This window comes from Echinops telfairi, unplaced genomic scaffold (genome assembly GCF_000313985.2).
Source record: "Echinops telfairi isolate 266 unplaced genomic scaffold, ASM31398v2 ScPeMD7_6080;HRSCAF=6971, whole genome shotgun sequence".
Classification (NCBI taxonomy): domain Eukaryota; kingdom Metazoa; phylum Chordata; class Mammalia; order Afrosoricida; family Tenrecidae; genus Echinops; species Echinops telfairi.
The window spans coordinates 4,644,096-4,666,184 of NW_022109980.1; the positions used below are offsets into that span (position 1 = coordinate 4,644,096).

General features: G+C 40.8%; 1 protein-coding gene and 1 non-coding gene across 2 annotated transcripts in view; one reads left to right on the top strand and one right to left on the bottom strand.

The window, feature by feature from the left end:
- Positions 1-22,089, bottom strand: part of TENM1 (teneurin transmembrane protein 1) — a 406,739-nt gene that overhangs the window by 223,959 nt on the left and 160,691 nt on the right. Inside the window, exons 9-11 of the mRNA XM_004713061.2 lie at positions 6,820-7,005; positions 4,840-4,863; positions 2,780-2,926 (exon numbers count right to left, since the gene is read on the bottom strand). Coding sequence (XP_004713118.2) covers positions 2,780-2,926; positions 4,840-4,863; positions 6,820-7,005 — 357 coding nt within the window. The remainder of the gene's footprint in view (positions 1-2,779; positions 2,927-4,839; positions 4,864-6,819; positions 7,006-22,089) is intronic.
- Positions 5,536-5,684, top strand: LOC115871581. The gene has a single exon (XR_004047366.1). It is a non-coding gene; the product is annotated as a small nucleolar RNA SNORA57 (small nucleolar RNA).

Consider the following 22,089-nt stretch of genomic DNA (forward strand, 5'->3'; position numbering starts at 1 on the left):
TTGAGTGTGCAATGTATGACATGCTCTTGTTTGCTTGACTAAAGCAGTTACCCTGAGACTTTGATAACATGTGTGGCTTTTAAAAACATCATGTGAAGCTCTTGAATGAAGTATAAAAAATGTGACTGGGAATTTTCCTGGTGCTTTGTCCTTGGAAAGATATAAAGAGCTAAAAATGATGAGAACAAGAAGGACAAAAGGCATTCTAAAACTGATTGTGGTGATGATTGTACAACTCTTCTTGATGCAATTGAACTAATGAATTGTATGATATGTGAATTATATGGTAATAAAACTGTAGCGACAAAAAAAAGGTAAAGACACAGACCCACTTCCACCAAATTGATTCTGACCCATAGTGACTCTAGAACAGAGTAGAAGTAGCCCTGTGGGTTTCTGAGACTGTATAGCTTTACGGGAGCAGATAGCTTAAACTTTTTCCCTGAAGAGCAGCTGGGAGGTTCAAACTGCTGACTTTGTAGTTAGCAGCTAGTACACCACTGACTGCATAACCAGGGCTCCTTTTATCTCCCATATTTTATTGTGTTTTTTTTAAATTTAATTTTATTTATTGGGGGCTCTGGCAGCTCTTATCACAAGCCATACATATATCTGTACATATATCCATTGTGTCAAACACATCTACATATGTTGCCATCATCTTTTTCAAAACACTTTCCTTCTACTTGAGCTTCTGGCATCAGCTCCTCATTTTCCCCCTCTCTCCCACACCGGCCCTTCCTTCTCCCACGATAATTTATAAATTCTTTTTTTCCATGTTTTACACTAACTTCTGTCTCATTTCACCCACTTTTCTGCTGTTTGTTCCCCTTAGATGGGGACCATACATTGATCATTGTGATCAGTTCCCCCTTACTCCACACCCCCTTAACCTCCTGGAATCACTACTCCCCTTATTGGTCCTGAGGGGTTATCTGTTCTGGATTCCCTGTGTTGTGAGCTCTTATCTGTACCAGTGTACATGTTCTGGTCTAGCCAGACTGGCAAGATAGAATTGGGGTCATGTGTGTGTGTGTGTGTATGTGTGTGTGTGTAAAGCATTAAAGAACTAATGGAAGGTTGTGTGTTTCATTGGTGCTATACTGCACCCTGACTGACTCTTCTCTTCCTTTTGGACATTCTGACAGGGGGAGTCCAATTGACTACTGATAGGCTTTGGGTCCCAACTCTGCTCGCCCTCTCATTCCCATTGATATGCTATTTGTTTGTTTTGTTTGGGGTCTTTGATGCCTGATACCTGATCCCATCGACATCTCATGATCACACAGGTTGGTGTGCTTCTTTCATGTGGGCTTTGCTGCTTCTCAGCTAGATGGTCACTTGTTTATCTTCAAACCTTTAAGACCCCAGACACTATATTTTTTGATAGTCAGGCACCATCAGCTTTCTTCACCACATTTGCTTATGCATGGATTTTGTCTTCAGTGATTGTGTCAGGGAAGGTGAACATCTCAGAATGCCATGTTAACAGAACAAATTTTTCTTGCGTTGAGGGAGTACTTGAGGGGAGGCTCAATGTCCATCTGCTACCGTAATACTTTATAAGTAAATATATGTACATAGCTCTATTCTCCTGTCATTGTACATAAATGTATTTACATACATACATTCCTGTATTTAGATCTCTGTACCTGTCCTATGCCTCCCAGTTCTTTCCTCTTTTTCCTTTTCCTTTCCTCCCATCCCACTATCATGTTCGGTCTTCATTCAGATTTTGGTCATTCCTCTTGGCTACATTGCCCTTGTTTGAGCACCCGGCAAGCATCCTATGCCAGTGGTTCTCAATCTTCCTAATGCTGAAACCCTTTAACACAGTTCATCATGTTGTGGTGACCCCCCAACCATAAAATTATTTTTGTTGCTACTTCAGACCTGTCGTTTTGCTACTGGTATGAATTGGGCAACACCTGTGAAAGGCCGTTTGACCCCCAAAGGGTTCGCAACCCACAGGTTGAGAACCACTGTCCTATGTCCTCCTCACCATCAATTTTAGATCACTTTTTCTTTCCTTGTTCCTGGGTTTGTTGGCATCCCCCTCCTTTTCTCCCATCTCTCCCTCTCCCATGCCGCCCCCCCCCCCTCCCGCCAGACTGTCGGTCCCATTGTTCTCTCCTCCTGATAATTCATCACCAGGGCTCCTTTAAAGACACAAGAGGGAGCTCTACATAACTAAGAAGAAAGAAAGGCCTTTCATAGTGTGTATAGTACACTATGAGTCAGAACCAACTTGATGGCGCCTAACAACTACAGTGCAAGCTATACTAACCTTGGACAGCTTGAACAATGGTACATACATTTTGTATAATCAACACCTCTGTATTGGAGACAATAGGATATACTGTTCAGAAAACACTGTGAATGTGTATAAGCCATGAACGACAAACCAGGCTTTTATTACATTTTAGCTGTGTGACCTCAGATAAGTCACTTACCTTCCCACTCCCAATCCCTATAAATTTGTTCTTCCCATCCTATCAATGGGTAAAATCATAGTCCCTGTCTATTCCCCCCGCCCCTTAGAAAGCTGTTGTGAGAATTAAAGGACACCTAACACATGCCAGGAGTCCAGAGCATTGCCTGGTCCTAGTAAATACACAGTATCTTTTAGAAATGATTGGGGTTTAAAATATATGGCCAGATATAGCTGAATATTGTATATATTGGGGATTCCTATTTGTCACCCTTGTGCTGGTGGGTCACCTCTGTGCTAGAGGCGAAGCCATTTCTTTCTTATTGGAGCATTTTATAAGTGACTCACCACCATCGTTGTCCAGGTTATCACCACACAGCATTTCCATGACAACATTGCAGCCTGTCCCACTCCAGCCCACCTGACATACACAGTGCCAGCCGTTTTGATCCAAGGTACATCTCCCATTTCCAAAGCAGAGCCCTGGGCAACCATCTGAAAAGGAAACGGAGCAATGATCAAGAAGCTATCTGAGTCGGCTTGGTCCACAATGATGTATCTGTCTCTAGGGAAGCATCTAATCATCTGGGCTCCATTCGCATGAGGTGTTGAATAAATGGAAGAGGAGCATGCTTGCTTGCAGAACCTTCCCAGGGATCTTGTTATCCCTTACTTGGCACTGCTTCCCCGTGGAGAGCCAATTAAGCATTATTAATGCTAACCCCAATTCCCAGCCTCTGGTTCACATAGGATGAAAACCATGGTAGGGGTGAGAATGTTTTTTGTTTCTTAAAAAAAATGCATATCTCCTATCATCTCAATCCAAACGGAACGGATGATGCTATATCTAGCTGTAGCCAATACGTGAGCAAGAGGGAGATTTCGATGACGAACAACTCCCCATAACAACATCGAGCCGGTGCCAATTTTGCCTGAGTGATGCATTGCTTCAGGACTTAGTGATGCTGGTGTACAGTGCAGAGCACAGCGTTCAGTATTTGCTCCTACAGGGCCTTAGAAATGTGCTTCCGTTTCTTTGCATCTAGTCATCTTTTCTCTTACAGAAGATACGACTCTGGCATTGCTCCCCAAAGCTAGCCTAATATTAGGAATGTAGTAGGTGCTCACCAAATGCTTCTGGAATTAATGCATGCCAGGTCAAGACTTTTAGGAATCTGGAGAAACGCTGGAGCGATCAATAGATTCAGGAGGAAACTACTGAGCTAAATGGCCTATCTTCCCGACAGTGGGTCCCTTTTCTACTTTGACTTCTTTGAGATGCCCACATCTCCGTTTTAGCCATTCAGAGTGGGGTTATTCCAAGGGGCAGCTGCACATGGGCCAGCCCAGTGGGCACATGGAGGGAGCCAGCAGTCATGGCAGATCACTTCTGGCAATGTTCCCAGTGGCAACACAGGACCTGCGCTGGAGGGTCCTTGAGAGAGTACAGTTAGGATTCTCTTCCTTTTTGATCTTTGAAAGAAAATTCCACAAGTATAAAGAGCAAAAGCACGGGTTTATAGTTTTTCTTTCATTTGGAGAAATAAAGCAGCGTTTTTTCCAAATGGTTTTCTAAGCAACTATCAACCCAATGAACGGAAGAACATACTCACAAAACGACCAATGGCTGCTGTAAAATGTTAACATATATATTTATGTGACCTATATATTCACACACATATATATCCATTCACATTCACACACATATATATCCATTCACATTCACACACACACATATATATATATCTTTACACATATACACTATGTCCCCAAGAAGTAGTAGAGATGGACATAGATAGGTTTCTGAATAGCGTTTGTCTAATTCCACTGTGATAGATACACAAAGGCTAAGTTGAAATTCGTGATAATTTGAGACACCTCCAGTCTTCTGAGGAGGCTGCTATAATCAAAGGGCCCAAGATCTGTGACGGACCCTTTCTGTCTCTGTCAGCAGCCAATCCCTGTGCGGAATGGACAATGGGGAAGTCCTGTGGGGCTGCTTCTGCCCTTGTAAGGAGAGTGTACCGGGGCTTACAGGCTAATGTTATGTTCTCGAAAAAAGGCCAGTTGTCTCCCTACAACCTCCTTTACGAATGGCCTGATGGTGCTGTAAGCAGACACACACACACACACACACACACACACACACACACACACGCACACCCAGTAACAAAGAAAAATACTCTTTACACAGGAGGCCAAAAAGTGACTTCTTGATGTTGGAAAATGAAATGATTTTTTAGCTCCATTATTAATTCAAGAACTTGACACTCATAATTCAACAGGTTTGCTAAGGTAAAAGGAACAAAACAAAACAAAGTGCCACCCTTCCTTTCCCACGTGCACATCTTGTCTTCACGGTATTTTTCTGTTATCGAGCTGGTGAGGAAAAAGTCAACCCAACTTACCTCGGACGGCATCTAGGTAGTGAGCTAAAGGGGAGGAAACAGAGTGATTGAGTGAGTTTCTGGGCGAGAGGCCTGGACGACGTGTACCACTGGTAGTCTGTTGCCTGCGAGGAGCACAGCAAACGGAGCCACTGACATGCCTGCAGCTCCAAAGCTGGTGCCCTCTCCTGGGCACTTTATGAAGCATATCTTTCCTGGGAAAGATATTAATGACTTTCCTGCAGGAAACTCCATTAGGCTTCCTAAAAAAGTGTCATATTTCATTAGAAGTATAAGAACTGCATTTTCACATTTCCGTAATAACTTCCATGAAAGGGCACTCGCTTGAACTTCTTATTAGGAATATCTTTAGACGGGAGTTCTGGAGTAAGCACCTTTGGTAATCATCACAATATTGAAACCCTTTTATGTGCCGGCAATACAGTTACTGTAGTGCAAGAATGCAATTACTTAAGCTGCATGTGACTCTCGCCCCTCACCACCTTTTTAATGAATCTTAAATATTTTCCACAGTCACAGAACAAGACTTACTGTGCCTTTAGTGGAATAGTAATGTAGTGTATTTAAATTATATGTTATATATATTATATATATTATAAATTATTCTGGCAGGTTCCAACTATTATAACAAAATACTTTCACCTAAGAAATGAAAGCTGTAGTACAGTCTAGTGGGGTGAAAAGAAAGCCCACAACCCTCCTTTTCTTGGCGGGGGCTGGACATGTAGTCCTGGTTCCCGTTATGTACGGAGGCAGAGAGAGCGGACTCCAGTGCCCTGACCGTCATGTCTTTGATGCCGACGGCTGCCCATCTGCTGGTTCTATCCTCAAACACCGGGACAAGGATGGGGGGGGGGGGGAAGGAAGCCCACAAACAATCAATCAGGTCTCCAGAGGCCCACGCTTGCCTATGCTCTCTATACACTTTCTATGTGTTTATGGAATACCACCGGAAGAGTCTGCAACCCAGTTTCCTGAATGGAGTCAAGGGAATGTGATTTGTCTCTGAGTAGACAAGACCTTTGTGGCAGATACATACACATGTCAAAGACTGAGTTGAGGGTTTTTTTTCCTTCCAGAAAATGAACGTGTCTTGTAACAGAAATGCTTATTATTGTTAATGGCTTTGATAGCGTTGCGCTCCTACGTAAATTAGTAATTATACAGGTGCTTCTCCCGGCAGCATTCTTTTAAAAAAAAATCATTTTATTGGGGGCACTTACAGACCTTATAACAATCCATAAGTGAATTAAATCAAGCAAACTTGCACATAGGTTGCCATCGTCATTTTCAAAACATTTTCTGTCTACTTGAACCCTTAGTATCAGCTCCTCTCTTTTCTCCCCTTCCTCCACCTAATTGGCCCTATAGTCTCCCAGGCAGTAATCTGAAACTGTGTGCAACTGGTCAAGTGGTGAGGGGGTAGGTGGGAGGGGGAGGGCAATGCTCCAATGCAAAACACAGAACAGAGATGTTCAATAGCTGCTAGGTCAAGGATACCTGCTCTCAATACATTAGAGACAGTCTCTAATGATATCAAATTGCCCCAGTTACAGTAGGACCCATCTAATGAAATTGCCTTGAAGTGCTTGCAGACCAAAAACCCCAAACATATATTTTTCATCAGGAAAAATTGGCAGTGAATATTACCTTTACAAAAAAAGCACTTCTCTTATAAACTAATGATACGGTCTTCTAATGTATCATCTTTCCTTTAAGTAACTAAAACCCCTTGAAGTCAGAAAACACAAGGAGCACTAAAGTAATGAGAAAGGGAATGATTCAAGAAAGAAGTACAATATTGTCAATAGCACTGGAAGTGGCCTCGTTCAACAAAGCTTTCAAACTTGTCCCCAGCCTGTCTTGTCATCCTCTCTGCCAACCTCAAATTCCATTCAAAAGCTTGGTTAGGGACTCACAAGATGACTTCTACTTCTTCATTCAATCTAATTCATTTAGGTAAAGCAGAATGGTACTTACCAATTGTGCAGTGGTCGCCCTCCCATCCAGGGCTACACTCACATTTGCCATCTTTGCATTGGCCATGCTCAGCACAGTGGGAGTGACAGGAGCGCTCCTCACATGTAGGGCCGACCCAGCCTTCTTCACACTGGCAAATTCCCCTTGAGCAGATTCCATGGCTACCACACTCCATGGTACAGAGCTCTGTTGAGAAGTCAAAGAAGATGTATTGGGGTATTCTATTAAAACCAGTATGCACTGCCTTCAAAAGACCTTCACCCACTGCCACTGAGTGAACGCAGGCTCCTAGCCAAATAAGTTAGAATTACCAAAACGGCCAGTGTATCCATTTTAAATAAGTAAGCAAATTATCATAGAGACGTATAGTGGGTGTGCTGGAAGTGGTTTCTCTCCGATAATCTCAATTTTAGGAATTGTTTTTAAGTTTGAAAAGGTACTGAGACGTCATTCCCCTGGGAGACATGTAACTAAACTCTTTACACGTAACAAAATTTTCACTTCATAGACAGTAGTTAATGTTGCGTAGGTGAGTATATTCTCCTGATAAAGTCTACATTATGGATTTTATTACACGCTGTGTCCATCTACTTACTATTTTATTCATCAGTATTTTTGAGGGCCATGGTATGATGGAAAGAAGAGTGGGTTTCCGAAACGGATACCAGCACTATTGATTACCCACTAATCGGAGGAGACTGACAAGGAGAAGGCAGCGATGAGGGGAAATCCAGCGGATGAAGCAATCACCAAAGCCAAGAGGGGCCCCTCTTCTCAAGAGAGATGGAGTAGTGAACTGTGTCTAATATCATTGAGCGAAAACCAAGGGCAGAGAAGTATCCACTGGATTTAGCAAGATGGAAATCGCTGGTGACTTTAGGAAGATTTAGATTGCTAAAGAGGTAGCTGTAACGATGAAGAGGTGTATGTGGAAGATCACTAGGTTATCAGAGAATTCCAGGAACTAGAAAACACAGCAGAGGATTCAGTCAAGGTAGAATTATACTGGAATAGAACCTGATGATAGATACTGTTGAGTTGATTCTGACTCATAGTGATCCTATGTGACAGATTTGAACTGTCACAGAGCAGAGCCTCATCTCTCTCCTGAGGAGCTGCTGGTGGATTTGAACCACCCACCTCGCTGTGGTTAGCAACCCAATGTTTAATCTGATTTTCTTAATCTCTATGTGAGCAGGTATCCAGGTCTTTCTCCTGCAGAGCTGCTGGGTGGGTTCCAACTTTTCGGTTAGCAACTGAGCCACCAGGTCTTCTTGAAATAGGACCTTGTCACTATATTCTGGACCTAAATCTTTGATATATATATATATATTTGATTTTTAAAGTGATTTTAAGTAGATGTGGCCAAGATGGTTCTGACTGATAGTGACTATAGGTTCAACAAAATGAAGCAGTGCCAAGTCCTACCCCATTCTCACAATTGCTCTTATGCTCAAGCCCAATGTTGTAGCCACTGCACCAATCCATCTTGTCCAGGATCTTCCTCTGTTTTGCCTCCCTTCTACTTTACGAAGTGTGATGTCCTTTTCCAGCGACTGCTCTCTCCAGCCAACATGTTGGAAGTATGGGGGATAAAGTCTCGCCATCCTTGCTTCCAAGGAGCATTCTGGCTGTACTTTTTTCCAAGACGGATTTATTTTTTTCTCCAGCAGTTACATTATAAATTTGAATTTATAATTTCTGTTCCTGTAGTAAACCTGAGATTGTAATTCTCCCCACAGAGTTGCCTCCCTGATACAAGGCACTGAAAACGGAACTGGCATAGATCTTTCAAAGATTACACGACTAAAGGGCCAACGCCAATCAAATCAGAACTTACTGGAACCGCTGGAGGCAACATTTTGCATACATTGCTTTATACAGCATAGGGGAGTATATCATTCTTGTTCTGGCCTGAAAAATAATAGGATGAGATGAATAGTATTGACAAAATGGCAGGCTAGGTTATTCTTAAACCATCTCCATATAAACCCTTGGAGATTTCAGATATAGTGCAGCAATTTTTAAAACGGCATGTCTTAGCGAGGAAGGGAAACCCTCAGGAGCTGGCAGTAAAGAGGACGCTAAAAACCAAAGTGGTAACTTCCCTAAGTCCACCCGCTGGCAGTCTGGAGGAGTGAGGAGACCCAGTAATGGCTAGGGGCTTGAGTATTTACATCCGCAAAGTGATGGAGATGTGTCTGAGGGTGCATTTATGATGGGGATTTGGATTGAGACTCCTGCAAGTAATTCAGGATACCCTGAATGGCAGCAGTTTCACTGAGATGGAGACAAACTTTATCCACTAGCGCAGAGGTATGGAAAAGAAGCACCATCTATAAAAAATGATATTGGTGATTAGTTTGGGGTGTACGGAGCTATATATAGAGTGCCATAAAGTCAGCTCTGCCTCTTAGAACAGAGTAAAACACTGCTGGGACTTGTGCCATCCTCACGATCGTGATGCTTGAGCTCCTGGTTGTGGCCACTGGGTCTGTTCATCGCCTCAAGGCTCTTCCTCTTTTCACACGGTACCAAGTTCAATGTCATTTTCCAGGGACTGGTTTCTCCTGATGCCATGTTTCAAAGTATGTGAGGCAAAGTCTGGCCATCCTGGCTCCTAAGGGCCATTGTGGCTGTACTTCTTCCAATGCATTGATTCTTTTGTTGGCTTCCTGATTTATTGGGTAGCTTTTACATGAATATGGGGTTATTGAAAATACCCTTGAAGACCCGAAGTCCATTTGTAGGCCACTGGACATCCCCTTACAGAAGGGTCTCAGGGAGGAGACGAGTCAGTCAGGGTGTGATGTAGCAGCGATGGGGCATGCAGCTTTCCCATGGTTCCTGGGTGCTTCCTCCCTCCCCCCAACGGTTGTGATCCCAATTCTACCTTACAAATCTGGCTAGACCAGAGGATGTACACTGATACAGATAGGAACTGGAAACATAGGGAATCCAGGGAGGATGATTCTTTCAGGGCCGGTGGTGTGAGTGGCGATACTGGGAGGGTGGGTTGGAAAGGGGGAACCAATTACAAGGATCTGCATGTGACCTCCTCCCTGGGGGACGGATGGCAGAAGGGTGGGTAAAGGGAGACATTGGATAGGGCAAGATATGACAAAATAATAATTTGTGAATTGTCAAAGGTTCATGAGGGAGTGGGGAAAGGGGAGGGAGGGGAAAAATGAGCTGATGCCAGGGGTTTAGGTAGAGAGCAAATGTTTTAAGATTGATGAGGGCAGTGAATGTACAAATGTGCTTTACACAATTGATGTGTTCATGGGTTGTGATAAGAGTTGTGATGAGTTGTATGAGCCCCTAATAAAACGATAAAAAAAAGAAAATACCCTTGAAAGGGTCAATCTCATTTTAGTCTTCAAAGTGATATCTTGGTGTAATAAAAGCGAGATCTTTAAGGAAGTCTTGTGCAGTAGATTTTCCTGTTGCAATATGTCATTTGATTTCTTGACTGCTGCTTCCCTGAGCATGAATCGTGGACTCAAGGAACATGAGATCCTTGACAACTTCAGTCTCGTGTATCAGGGGTTCGGTTGTTTGGGTCTTTCTTTCCATTGAGGTGCAGTCCACACTGCGAGCTGCGGGCTTTTATCTTCATCAGAAAATGCTTCCTCTTGGCTTCCAGCAAGCAGGTGGGTCCGCTGCAAATCGCAAGTTGCTAATGAGCCTTCCTCCAAATAAACATAATAAAGTTCCAATGGGATATTAATACTATATACGATGAAGGAATATATCCTCAGTGACATATTTTAAAACCTTATTCTACTCAGGAGTTAGGTAAGAAATACTCTGTTAAGTATTCACATACAACTTTATAGGTGGAATTCAGTTTGTAGTAATCTTGGCCTATGAAATGTTCACTATTCACTCCTGATCAAAACTAGAAAATCTGGACAAAGTATAGCTAAAGAATCTGTTGGAAGTTGGAGTTCACAAAACAGTCAAGTATTACTGGGCCAAGATCCAGGAGAAAAAGAAAATGAGAGAAGTATGCCTGACATTAAAAGATGCTTTTCTTCTCAAAGTTTCCATCAGTTCTGAAACAGCTAGAAGACTCTGAAGCTGGACAGAGCCTTTGCCAGTCTTGTGTGACAAAAAAAACTCTTTGAATAAATAATGGATTAAAAATGTGTAAGGGGGAAATGATTACAAGGATCTACATATAACCTCCTCCCTGGGGGATGGACAACCAGAAAAGTGGGTTCAGGGAGATGTCGGGCAGTTTAAGTATGACAAAATGATAATAATTTATAAATTATCAAGGGCTCATGAGGGAGGGGGAGCAGGGAAGAAGGGGAGAAAATGAGGACCTGATATCAAGGGCTCAAGTAGAAAGCAAATGTTTTGAGAATGATGATGGCAACAAATTTACAAATATGCTTGACACAGTGGATGTGTGTATGGATTGTACGCACCCCCAATAAAATGATTTTTAAAAAATAAAAGGAAAGAAATGCGTAACACTGAAGAAAATATTTAGCCAAATTCTAATGCAGATCGAGCTAACTAATAGAAGCAGACATACTCAAAATCATAGCAAAGGCTTAACCAGAGGCATCTATTAGCCAAAGGCTTCTATTATATAGCAAAGCCTTATAGTAACCAAAAATATAAGCAGAAAATCAATACGAAAGGATGTGGAGTAGGTGAGCAAGATGATCACCAAATTCAGATTGATCTATCTGGCTTTGGGTCTGTGCGAATTCTGATTCATAGTGACACTGCAGTACAGAGCAGAATGACCCTAAAGTTTCCACGACTGTAAACATTTGTGGAAGCAGGCAGCCTCGTCGTTTTCCCATTAAGTGGCTGGTGGGTTGAAACTTCCTACCTTTGGGCTACCCAATGAGTCAGCAGGGTTCAAAAGAAAAACCCCAAACAACACTCACTGGCAGCAAGGCAATTTCTGAGTCATAGAAAGTTCACTATGAAACACTGCAACAAATGCCTACACATTTTGAAATGTCCACAGAACTTTCGTGACTAAACAGACTTGCCATGTGCTAGGCTGGAAGCAGGTTTCAACACATTTCGAAGTATTGAAATCGCATCTAACATAGTTTTGGTCAATTAAAAATCTTGAAAAGTGGCAGGTTTGATTCCTCCCAGAGGCACCCCAGAAGAAGTGCCAGGCAAACTACTTAAAAAAGAAAAATCAGCCAATGAAAACCCTACGGAGCACTAGTCTACTCAAACACACATGGGATTGGTTTGTCTCCCACGCTTATGTAGATGTAGATGTGAAGCAATAGAAAGTCTCACACGCTGCAAGTGGTGTAGTGGTTTACAGCGCGGAGCTGAAGTCACCAGGGGCTCTGTGGTCGAACGATGATGGTTTCTACTCTTACAAACATTACAGCCTTGGAAACCTACAAGCACCGTTCTAGCCTGTCCTGAAGGAACAGGAATTGACTTGATGGCTGTGAGGTTGAGGTAGATGGTTGTGTAACTTTGGAAAACAACGGCTTTATCTGCTGGATCTAAGTATGTACTATGACGCAGAAACTAAGCAAATCATCTTTCTCAAAACTTACTGCCGTCAAGTCAGTGCTGATACATAGTGACCCCCTGTGGGTTTCTGAGACTGTAACTGTATACCAGAGTAGAAAGCCTAGTCTTTCTGCTAAGGAGTTGCTGGTGGTTTTGAACTGCCACCATGTGCATCAGAGCTCAATGTGTAATCACTATGCCACCAGGGATCAATAGCATAGGTAATTAATTGTGGTAATCACGGAAAGAACTCATATACATGAAATGTAAGATCGACAGCAATACACCACAATTTGGACATTAAAAAACCAGCATTAAGTAAAAGAAATCAGCTACTAGAGCATAATACTGTAACTTTTGGAGGAAGAAAGAAGGGAGTAATGACTGAGACCAGGAGCACAAAGGAAATATCTAGGGAATATGCCCTATTTCTTGACTTGGATGTAGGCTAAAGTGTATTCATAGTTCAATAATCACTGACATTGATGTTTAAACTTTTGGACTTTCAATATGTACTATATTTTAATAAAATATCTTTGGCCAATTAAAGGTAACCACTAAAGAACGGAAACGGAATCCATATTTTCCTACCTGATAGAGGAGAGAAAAAAGAAGAAATGCACCACAGAAAGTATTGTACAAAAGCACAACAGATGACAACATTCATCCAAGCCTGTCAGTATTCCTAGTAAATAATAAACCAAAGGAACTTGCGATGATAAGCGAGGGACTCTCAAACGGAATGAAAAGAAACATTTAGTAAATGGTGCCCTGGGGGTGCAGTGGTTCTGAGTTAGGCTGCAGTCTGCATGGTCAACAGTTCAAAACCACCAGCAGCTCGGCAGGAGAAAGACTGGCCTTCTAAATCTCGTAAACAGTTATAGTCTTGGAAACCCATAGGGGGTCGCTATGAGTCAGCAGTGACTCAGTGGCAGTGAGTTTGAGTTTCGGTTTATACCCTGATGACACTGTTGGGTAACCATTCGATCGATAACCACAAGGTCAGCAGGTCATACCCACCAGCCACTCAGTGGTAGAAAGTTGAGGCTCTCAGTTCGCTTAACGTTCGCAGTCTCAGCAACTCAGGGGAAGGGCTCTAGGAGTTGAAATGAACCCAGGGATCATGGGTTTGGGGTTTATGAAAGAGATGTGGAAAACATACTACTTAAGAAGTTAGAAATAAAAGGACAAAAGGCAAACCAGAAAAATACCAACCTTGCGAAAGTTGGAAAAGAGATATTAGAAGAAATAATAGACTTTCAAAGAATAAAACATTATTATGGATAAAGAGAGTAATTGCATAATGATAAAAGAAATACGTTTCCAGGAAGGCATAAAAACCCAGAGCCTGTATGAAAATATTGCTTTAAAATATATAAAGCAAAGCCTGACAGACTTATGGAGAAAATGGAAAAGTTTCACAATCAGCAAACGAAAGAATAAGCAGATAAAAATTTAGTGAAGATGTAGAAAATTTGAAAAGCGCAATTAGCCACTTTAATGGACATCTTATAAAACCTCGAAGCCTTGATGATACAATGCATGGTATTTTCAAACATGCATAGAATACTCACAAAAGCTGACATTCAGTTCACAATGGCAGATTCCACATTATTCGGATCATGCCATCTCAGCGAAATGCAGTGAAATTAGAAATCAATATGTGAAAAGATAGGGGGGAAGCCAGCAAATTATTCTTCAAAAACAGACTTTGAATTAATTTGTGAATTATGTTTTTAAATTATATTGGACATAAGGAGCTTTGGAATGGGATAACAATGAAAATGCTATCTATAAAAGTTTGTGGGTCGCTGCTTAAACAATATGTTAGGGGAAATTTAAAGCTCTAAATGCATTCAGTAGAAAAAAAGAACAGTTGGAAATACACGGGCAACTGTCCATCTTAAAAGGTTAGAAATACTACTATTAAATAAAAGGGAGGGAATTATAATCAAATGACTAGAAAATAAAAGTCACAAAGAACCAGTAGAGTATTTCTATATCACCAACATCGATGTCATTTATATGGCTGACAAAACAGAGAAACTTCTGGTAAAGTATAGCAATCGGAAAAAAAAAGGAAAGATAAAAATAAACAATAAAATTTAGTATTTAAAAATAAAGGCTATAAACAACTATGTGAGTAAGTTTGAAAACAGATGAAATAGACATTTTTTTCAAGGACAGAATGGACATGAGAAGAATCAGAAACCCAAAAACACATTAAATTCAGTGCAAATGGTCAGGTAGTTCTCAAGTGCATTTGAGAAACCTTCAAAGGACAGATGATAATCTTTGTATTAAATTAATTATACCCTAAAATAGGTAAAGAAAGAAACATTCCTGTATCATTTTGAGAGACTAATATAATTGAGTTCCAAAGTGCGGTAGGAAAAGGATTACCTTTCAGTAGGCCAATTTCACTTAGAAGCATGGTTGCAAAAACATCTCCAATAAAATATCCAGAAATCCAATTAGCAATATCCAGAAACACATTGCAACACACACACACACACACACACACACACACACACCTCCCTAACTTCCTTGTATAAATCCCAATCGATGGAGCATAATGCTAGGACACTTCAACTTCAGAGAGCCTTTATTATAATTCACCACTGGAATAATAATCTATTGTACTTCAATCTATTTCATAGCAGATTTAAGAAAACTATATAGTCTTTCTATACATACGAAGAGCACTGTATAAAATTTAGTTCTCATTTTAGACAGTCTTTTAGTAAAATAGGACTGGAAGGCAACTTACCAAACAACACCAGGTGATTTACCAAGATCCTACTGTAAATATCCTACTTAGTCCTAGAGTAATCGAAATATCCCCCTTAAAGTCAGAAATGCTGGGATTAACTCTTGCTTCCAATTCAATGCTGAAGTGAACATCTTAGTCAGCACAATAGGGGAACCCAAACTAAAACATGTGTGATACTTAGAAGTGAAACAACAAAATTGAATGCACAGGTAAATGATGAAACAAGAAGAGTTTGCTGGATAAAAGATCAAATGTTAATCCATTAGAATGTCTACATATTAGGGGCAATCAATTAGAATATATATGGTAAAACTTCCATTCTTATAGTAAATCTATTTAAAACATTCAAGACTTCTGATGTAAAAAATAAAAACGCAATTTAACAACACATATGAAGACCCAGTCATTGAACAAATATGCTATTTCCTTTCTTTTCAAAATCATTTTATTAGGGCTCTTACAATTCTTATCACAACCCATCCACCCATCCACTGTCTCAAGCACATTTGTACATTTGCTGCCATCATCATTCTCAAAACATTTGCATGCTACTTGAGCCCTTGATATCAGCTCCTCATTTTCCCTCTCCCTCTCCGCTATCCCCTCCCCCATTCCTCATGAACTCTTGACAGTTTATAAATTATTATTTTGTCATATCTTACACTGTCCAACATCTCCCTTCACCCACTTTTCTGTTGTCTGTCCCCCAGGGAGGAAGTTATATGTAGATCCTTGTAATCGGTTCCCCCTTTCTACCCCACCTTCCCTCCACCCTCCAGGTATGGTATTGCCACTCTCACCACTGGTCCTGAAGGGATCATCTGTCCTGGATTCCCTGTGTTTCCAGTTCGTGTCTGTATCAATGTACATCCTCTGGTCTAGCCAGATTTGTAAGGTAGAATTGGGATCATGATAGTGGGGGGACGAAGCATTTAAGAACTAGAGGAAAGTTGTATGTTTCATTATTGCTACATTGCACCCTGACTGGCTCGTCTCCTCCCTGAGACCCTTCTGTAAGGGGATGTCCAGTGGCCTACAAATGGGCTTTGGGTCTCCACTCTGCCCTCCCCCCCTCATTCACAATGATATTATTTTTTGTTCTGATGATGCCAGATACCTGATCCCTTTGACAACTCGTGGTCACACAGGTTGGTGTGCTTCCTCCATGTGGGCTTTATTCCTTTTGAGCTAGATGGCTGCTTGTTTACCTTCAAGCCTTTAAGACTCCAGACACTATATCTTTTGACAGCTGGGCACCATCAGCAGGCAGCAGTTGGACATTGGACCTCCACTCAAGTACTTACACAATGCAAGAACACTTTTTTCTATTAAATTGGCATTCCATGATGCACACCTTCCTGACACGATCGCTGAAGACAAATGTGTGCCTAAGCAAATGTGGTGTAGAAAGCTGATGATGGTGCCTGGCTATCAAATGATATAGCGCCTGGGGTCCTAAAGGCTTGCAGGTAAACAAGCAGCCATCTAGCTCAGAAGCAACAAAGCCCACATGGAAGAAGCACACCAGCCTGTGTGACCACAAAGTGTAGAAGGGAACAGGTATCAGACATCAAAGAAAAAAAATCATATCAGTGGATGCCCACCTGCCCGATATGATCACTTAAGACAAATGTGTGCAAATATGCTATTTTCATGACTCAGAAGACTCAATATCCTTAGGATGCCATTTTACCTCTAATAATTCTATAAATTCTATTTCTTTTTGCTATGTGGCACAGAGTTGATTCTGAATCACAGATAACCCCTATGACAGAGTAGTACTGCCCCATAAGGGGCAATGATAGAAGTTATCAAGGAATTCATTTTTCTTGGATGGCCAATCAATGCCTATGGAAACAGCAATCAAGAAGTCAAATGATGTATTACACTGGACTGGACAAAGTAGCCCTCTTTGTAGAGGATTAAAAAATAACGATGTCACGTTGAGAACAAAGGTGCCCTTAACTCAAGTCATGACATTTTAAATTGCTTCATATGCTTATAAAAGCCGGGCAATGAATAGGAAAGACCATAGAATAATTGATGCATTTGAATTAATGGTGTTGGTGAAGAATCTTGAAAGTAACATGGACTACCAGAAGAACAACAATATCTGTCTTGGAAAAAATACATGCCAGTTGGTCCTTAGAAGCAAGCATGTCCAGACTTTGTCTCATGTACTTTAGAAACACGTTATTTTAGGAGAAACCAGCTCCTGGTGAAGGGCATCGTGCTTGATAAATCAGAGAATCCGTGAAAAAGAGGGAAACCCTGAACAAGATGGACTGACACAGTGGCTGCAACAATGGGTTTAAACAGAGCAATGATATGGGGGATTGCACAAGACTTGATGGCACCTCATAACAATCTAAATGTCCATAAATAATAGCAGCATTAACATATATCTATGTTTTAGTGTATTCTTAGGAAATATACACATTTGGGAGAAAGGAAGTCATTCATATGAAACTCAAAAACATACAGAACAATGAACTATATTTTACGTATATCAATCCTCTATCTATCTATCTATCTATCTATCTATCTATCTATCTATCGATTGATCGATGCTGACACTAAACTTAGGAACAAGGTTGCCACTTACAAAAGTGGCAAAAGAAAACTTACAAAAGAAATGAAAGAAGCAACAAGAAACAAGTCTTTTAGCAACTGCTCTGTTGATTGAATAAGCAGAAATAGGACTGAGCCCAACCCTTGCACTCTGCTGTCTGGCCCACAAAGCCTTCTACAGACACCATCCACAGCCACAAATATGATTTACCAGCCTGGCACCGCAAGTATCCAGGTTGGACGCAATTTCCTCATGACTCAGGGAATCCTCTAAGAAGTAAATTATTACAAATGGAGAAGCTGATCTTAAACAATACACATTCCTCATTTTGAAATACATCAACATTGGTGCAACCGAATCCAGCTCCAAAGGGGGATTCTGGATGCATTCAAAGACGGTTGTCAGTCCACATCTTTTTAGAACTGCAGTGGTGTGGGTGTGGGGGAAGGGCTAAGAGCAAACCGATACCAGCAACAGTATAATTTATAAACATGATAGAAATGATACTTGCTCTAATATATGTGTCTCTGAATAGTTCTATTCCATGTGTAATATTTTCTATCTGGTTGAAAATACATTAACATTATAGGCTACAAAATATGACAAAAGAATGCTAAATTATAAGCATTCTTCTGGGCAAATGTATTGGAAAAAGAACATGAAAAATATAGGCAGACACTTTAAAGTTCTATTGAGACATTTCATTTTTAATGTTTCTTTATGCATGTCAACAATGAAGAACACTTGTATAAATTGAACTAGGATACAACTGGCACATTTCTTTGTGGCCTGCTGACAAAGAACAATTTGATTAAACAGTAAATCCTTCAGTCTCTCTCAAAACCATTTCTCTGAGATTTACTCTTTAGAAAAAAGTTCTTAAGAAAATAAATTCTGCAACCCTTGACAATGGAGCATTACCCAATATTGGGCAATGATAATATTGGGTACCCTGAAACATTAAGTCTGCATATATGCTAGATTCTCACATAGCCATGCATGTACATTTTTCAATTAACACACCATGGCATTCCCAACAAGGAGATGGGAAAACAATCATGACATTTACGAAACGTATTACGTGTCAGTCAAGGACAAAAGGAATCAGATCGGGTGCATAAAAGAAAAAGCCAAAAACAAACTTGGAATGAATGACCTGGCCTAGAGATCCTCTTAGGTATCAGTAGACGTTTTCCTGGGGAAAACCGGAGGAGCTTCTCCTTGCTCTGTGAGATTAACATGGGCGATAGTCGTAAAGCACGAAAATAAGGTGGAATTAGTGAGAGCAGTGCCGAGCCAACTAGTATGTTGTCACTAGATGTCATCAAGTCGGCTCCCACTTACAACTGTGCCACAGGACACCTCACTGTGCACCAACCACCCTCACAATCTTTCCTATGTTTGAACCCATTGTCAAAGCTGCTGTAGCAATTCACCTTGCCGAGGGACTTGTTTTTCATTGTCCTTCTACGTTACCAAGCATGATGCCCCTTTCCAGGACAATATGTCCAATGTACGAGGGACCAAATATCGCCAACCTTGCTTCCAAGGAGCATTCTGGTTGTACTTGGTCCAAGACAGGTTTGTTGGTTCTTCTGTCAGTCCATGATGCTTTTATGCTTCTTTGTCAACACCAAGGCATCCATTCATTCCTGGCTTCCTTTATTCATTATCTTATCTTCACATGCATGTGGGTTGATTGAAAATACCCTGGCTTGGTATTGAACATTTTTGTAGTGCATAGTCAGCTATTCACTAGCATTAATGAAGGAATCGACTAAGAATTACATTATTATTAACAACAACTTAGAATACTCTGTATTGTTTAACCTGATATTTGAATCATTTTTTGTGGTACGGTTTCAACTCCTGATGTCTGTGAAGTTTATAAAAGACTCACACAACATCCACTTCCATGTGAGCTCTAATTCCTTTGAAAAATAAATTGAAAAATATTAATCGATGGTATATACCATGCTGCCTTCAACCAACCTCATAAAGTACGTATGACAAAGATTCTGTCATACTGTGGGCCATGTATCACATTTCTTGTGCTTCAGGTGTGTATGGCTCATTTTAACATAGAAATTCTATCGTGTCAGCACATTATTTGTTCTTCAGCCCCAGCGTTACCAAAGGGCTTTAATATGTCTTCATGCTATTAACCCTGTCTTACATTTGAACAAGACTAGAAAGATTACAAGAGGAATTAACAGTTTAATTTTCAGCTAGCTCTAACTGTACACCTCAAAAAAATCTTGGGACTAAATTCAGATGCGTGATACAATTGTAACACATAAGAACAAAAACAACAATACTAACAAATTCCAGTCTACCAGGGGTGAGAACAAAAATCATAAGGAATCCAGATTTTCAGGATGAAGAAATGTAATGACTTGCTGTTCAATGTTTCATAGATCTTTAGCATGTGGCCCTGAATTTCCTTTACAAAATGTTTAACTGGGCTTTGGTAAATTTGAAAAACCTGACAAGACAAAAAAAAAAATCCATGTATAGTTTATGACTTTTTAGTTCAATGAAAGTGCCAGCTGGCTTTTTCATATATAAATGATTTCTTTTGGAGTAAATCCTGTTCCCCCATTGGCTAAATAAAGCATCCGACCTGAATTCTAGATGTCACCACTTGCTTAGCTCAGTAACCAGAGGTTGGTCCTATTGATACCGAGGTGAACTACATGGCTACTCATGGCTACAGACAACATGACTGTGTCACATTGTTCTGAACATGAGTCTGGTATCGTTGCTTATCCAAGAGAATGCACAATTGCACAGAAAGTTGCAGTCTGGAGACTTTACTCTGTTATTTGACCCAGGTACCAGATTATCAGGGGAAAAATGATCATCCCTAAAGAGAAAATATTTCTTTTTTTCTAAATGTTAATTATGTTGTTGTTGCTGTGAATATAAACACAAAACAGACAGCAATTCAACAGTTTCTACATCAAACATTTAGTGATAATTGATCACAGTCTTCAAATTGTGCAACCACGATCACTTTCCTTTTTTTGAGCTGTTCCTCCTCAACTAACAAATTCACTACCCCCTTGGGTTCCCTTCCAGCTTTTCAAGTTGCTGTTGTCAATTTGATCCCACATAGACTAGACAGTTCTTAAGAGACCAGAAGGACCAAGTCAGACATTTTTCATTAGGTAAGCTAAATCTACTTGGTTTTCAGAAGACTCAGGGATATTTTTCATTTAAGGTTTAGAGACGATCTGAGGGTGATTCAATTAGGGGTTCATTTACCCTCCATGGCTCCACAAATTCTGAAGCCCAGGAGAATTTGGCATTCTCTTCTGCATTCCCTTCCCGTTGATCGAGATCCCTCTATAGACTCTTTAATGCAAATGTTTGGTAACAGTAGCTGTGCACCATCAAGTTCTTCTGTTGTCATGGCTAGGAGGCAGTTGTTCATAGAGGGGACTGGCCACACAGTTATTTGCCCCTTTTTCCTGACTCTCCTTTCTCTCTTGTTCCCAATCTATTGCTGTGCCTTGGAAGTTTTTAGATCGCAGGCACAATGAAGAGACCAGAAGAGAAGCACTAAACATGTTATTAGGCCAATTCATCTGGTATTTTCCATGATCCATGACACTAACCCCCCCAAACCAAGAAACCAAATCCCATGAGGTGTTTGGTTGTACAGAGAAAATACTAACTTTTGAAGCTCTTGACCTCACAATACTGGTAGAGCACACGCTCTTAGCTGACTATACAGTCGTAGCTAAAGTTTATGTTGATCTGTCAACAGTTTTATACTCAGACATCTTTAAAATCATTGAAGTCTGTGGCCACCTAGAAGGGAACATCTGACTGGTTTGTAGGAGTATCAAACTTTTGTCTCTGCCCTTAATAAAATATTGTTCTCCCTTCTGTCTAACATGGTATAGAACTACCATTCGAACCATTATTACTACAACCCGGTTACTTAAGTATTTCTTGTTACGTGAGAAAACAGTTCTTCTTTTATCATTTTCCCATTTTGCCCATGATTTTATTGATCAACAAATACACACCTTTAAAAGATCATCCCTACAACCCCAAACTTGACAACCGGGGGCAACATTTAACTGGTAGAGCATGCAATGGAGGTTGTGCAAGAAAACAAATTGCTTACATTGGATCCCGCCTCAAATGATAGTATTTTAATACCAAGAAAATGCACATTTGGGAAGGGCTTACAACTTCTTTCAGCCTTATCAGGCTCAAAGTTGATTCTTTTCTTAACAAGAAGTGATTTGATCCATGTCTGACTTTTCTCACACCCTGAAGTTTGCAGGACACCATTTCTTCTTTGGGTTCAATAGATTCCCATTGGGCCCAACTCTATTCTCATGGGTTCCCTGCCTCTTTCCTATGCAGCTCCCTTCTCATGGCCCTCCTCCTTGTGGCC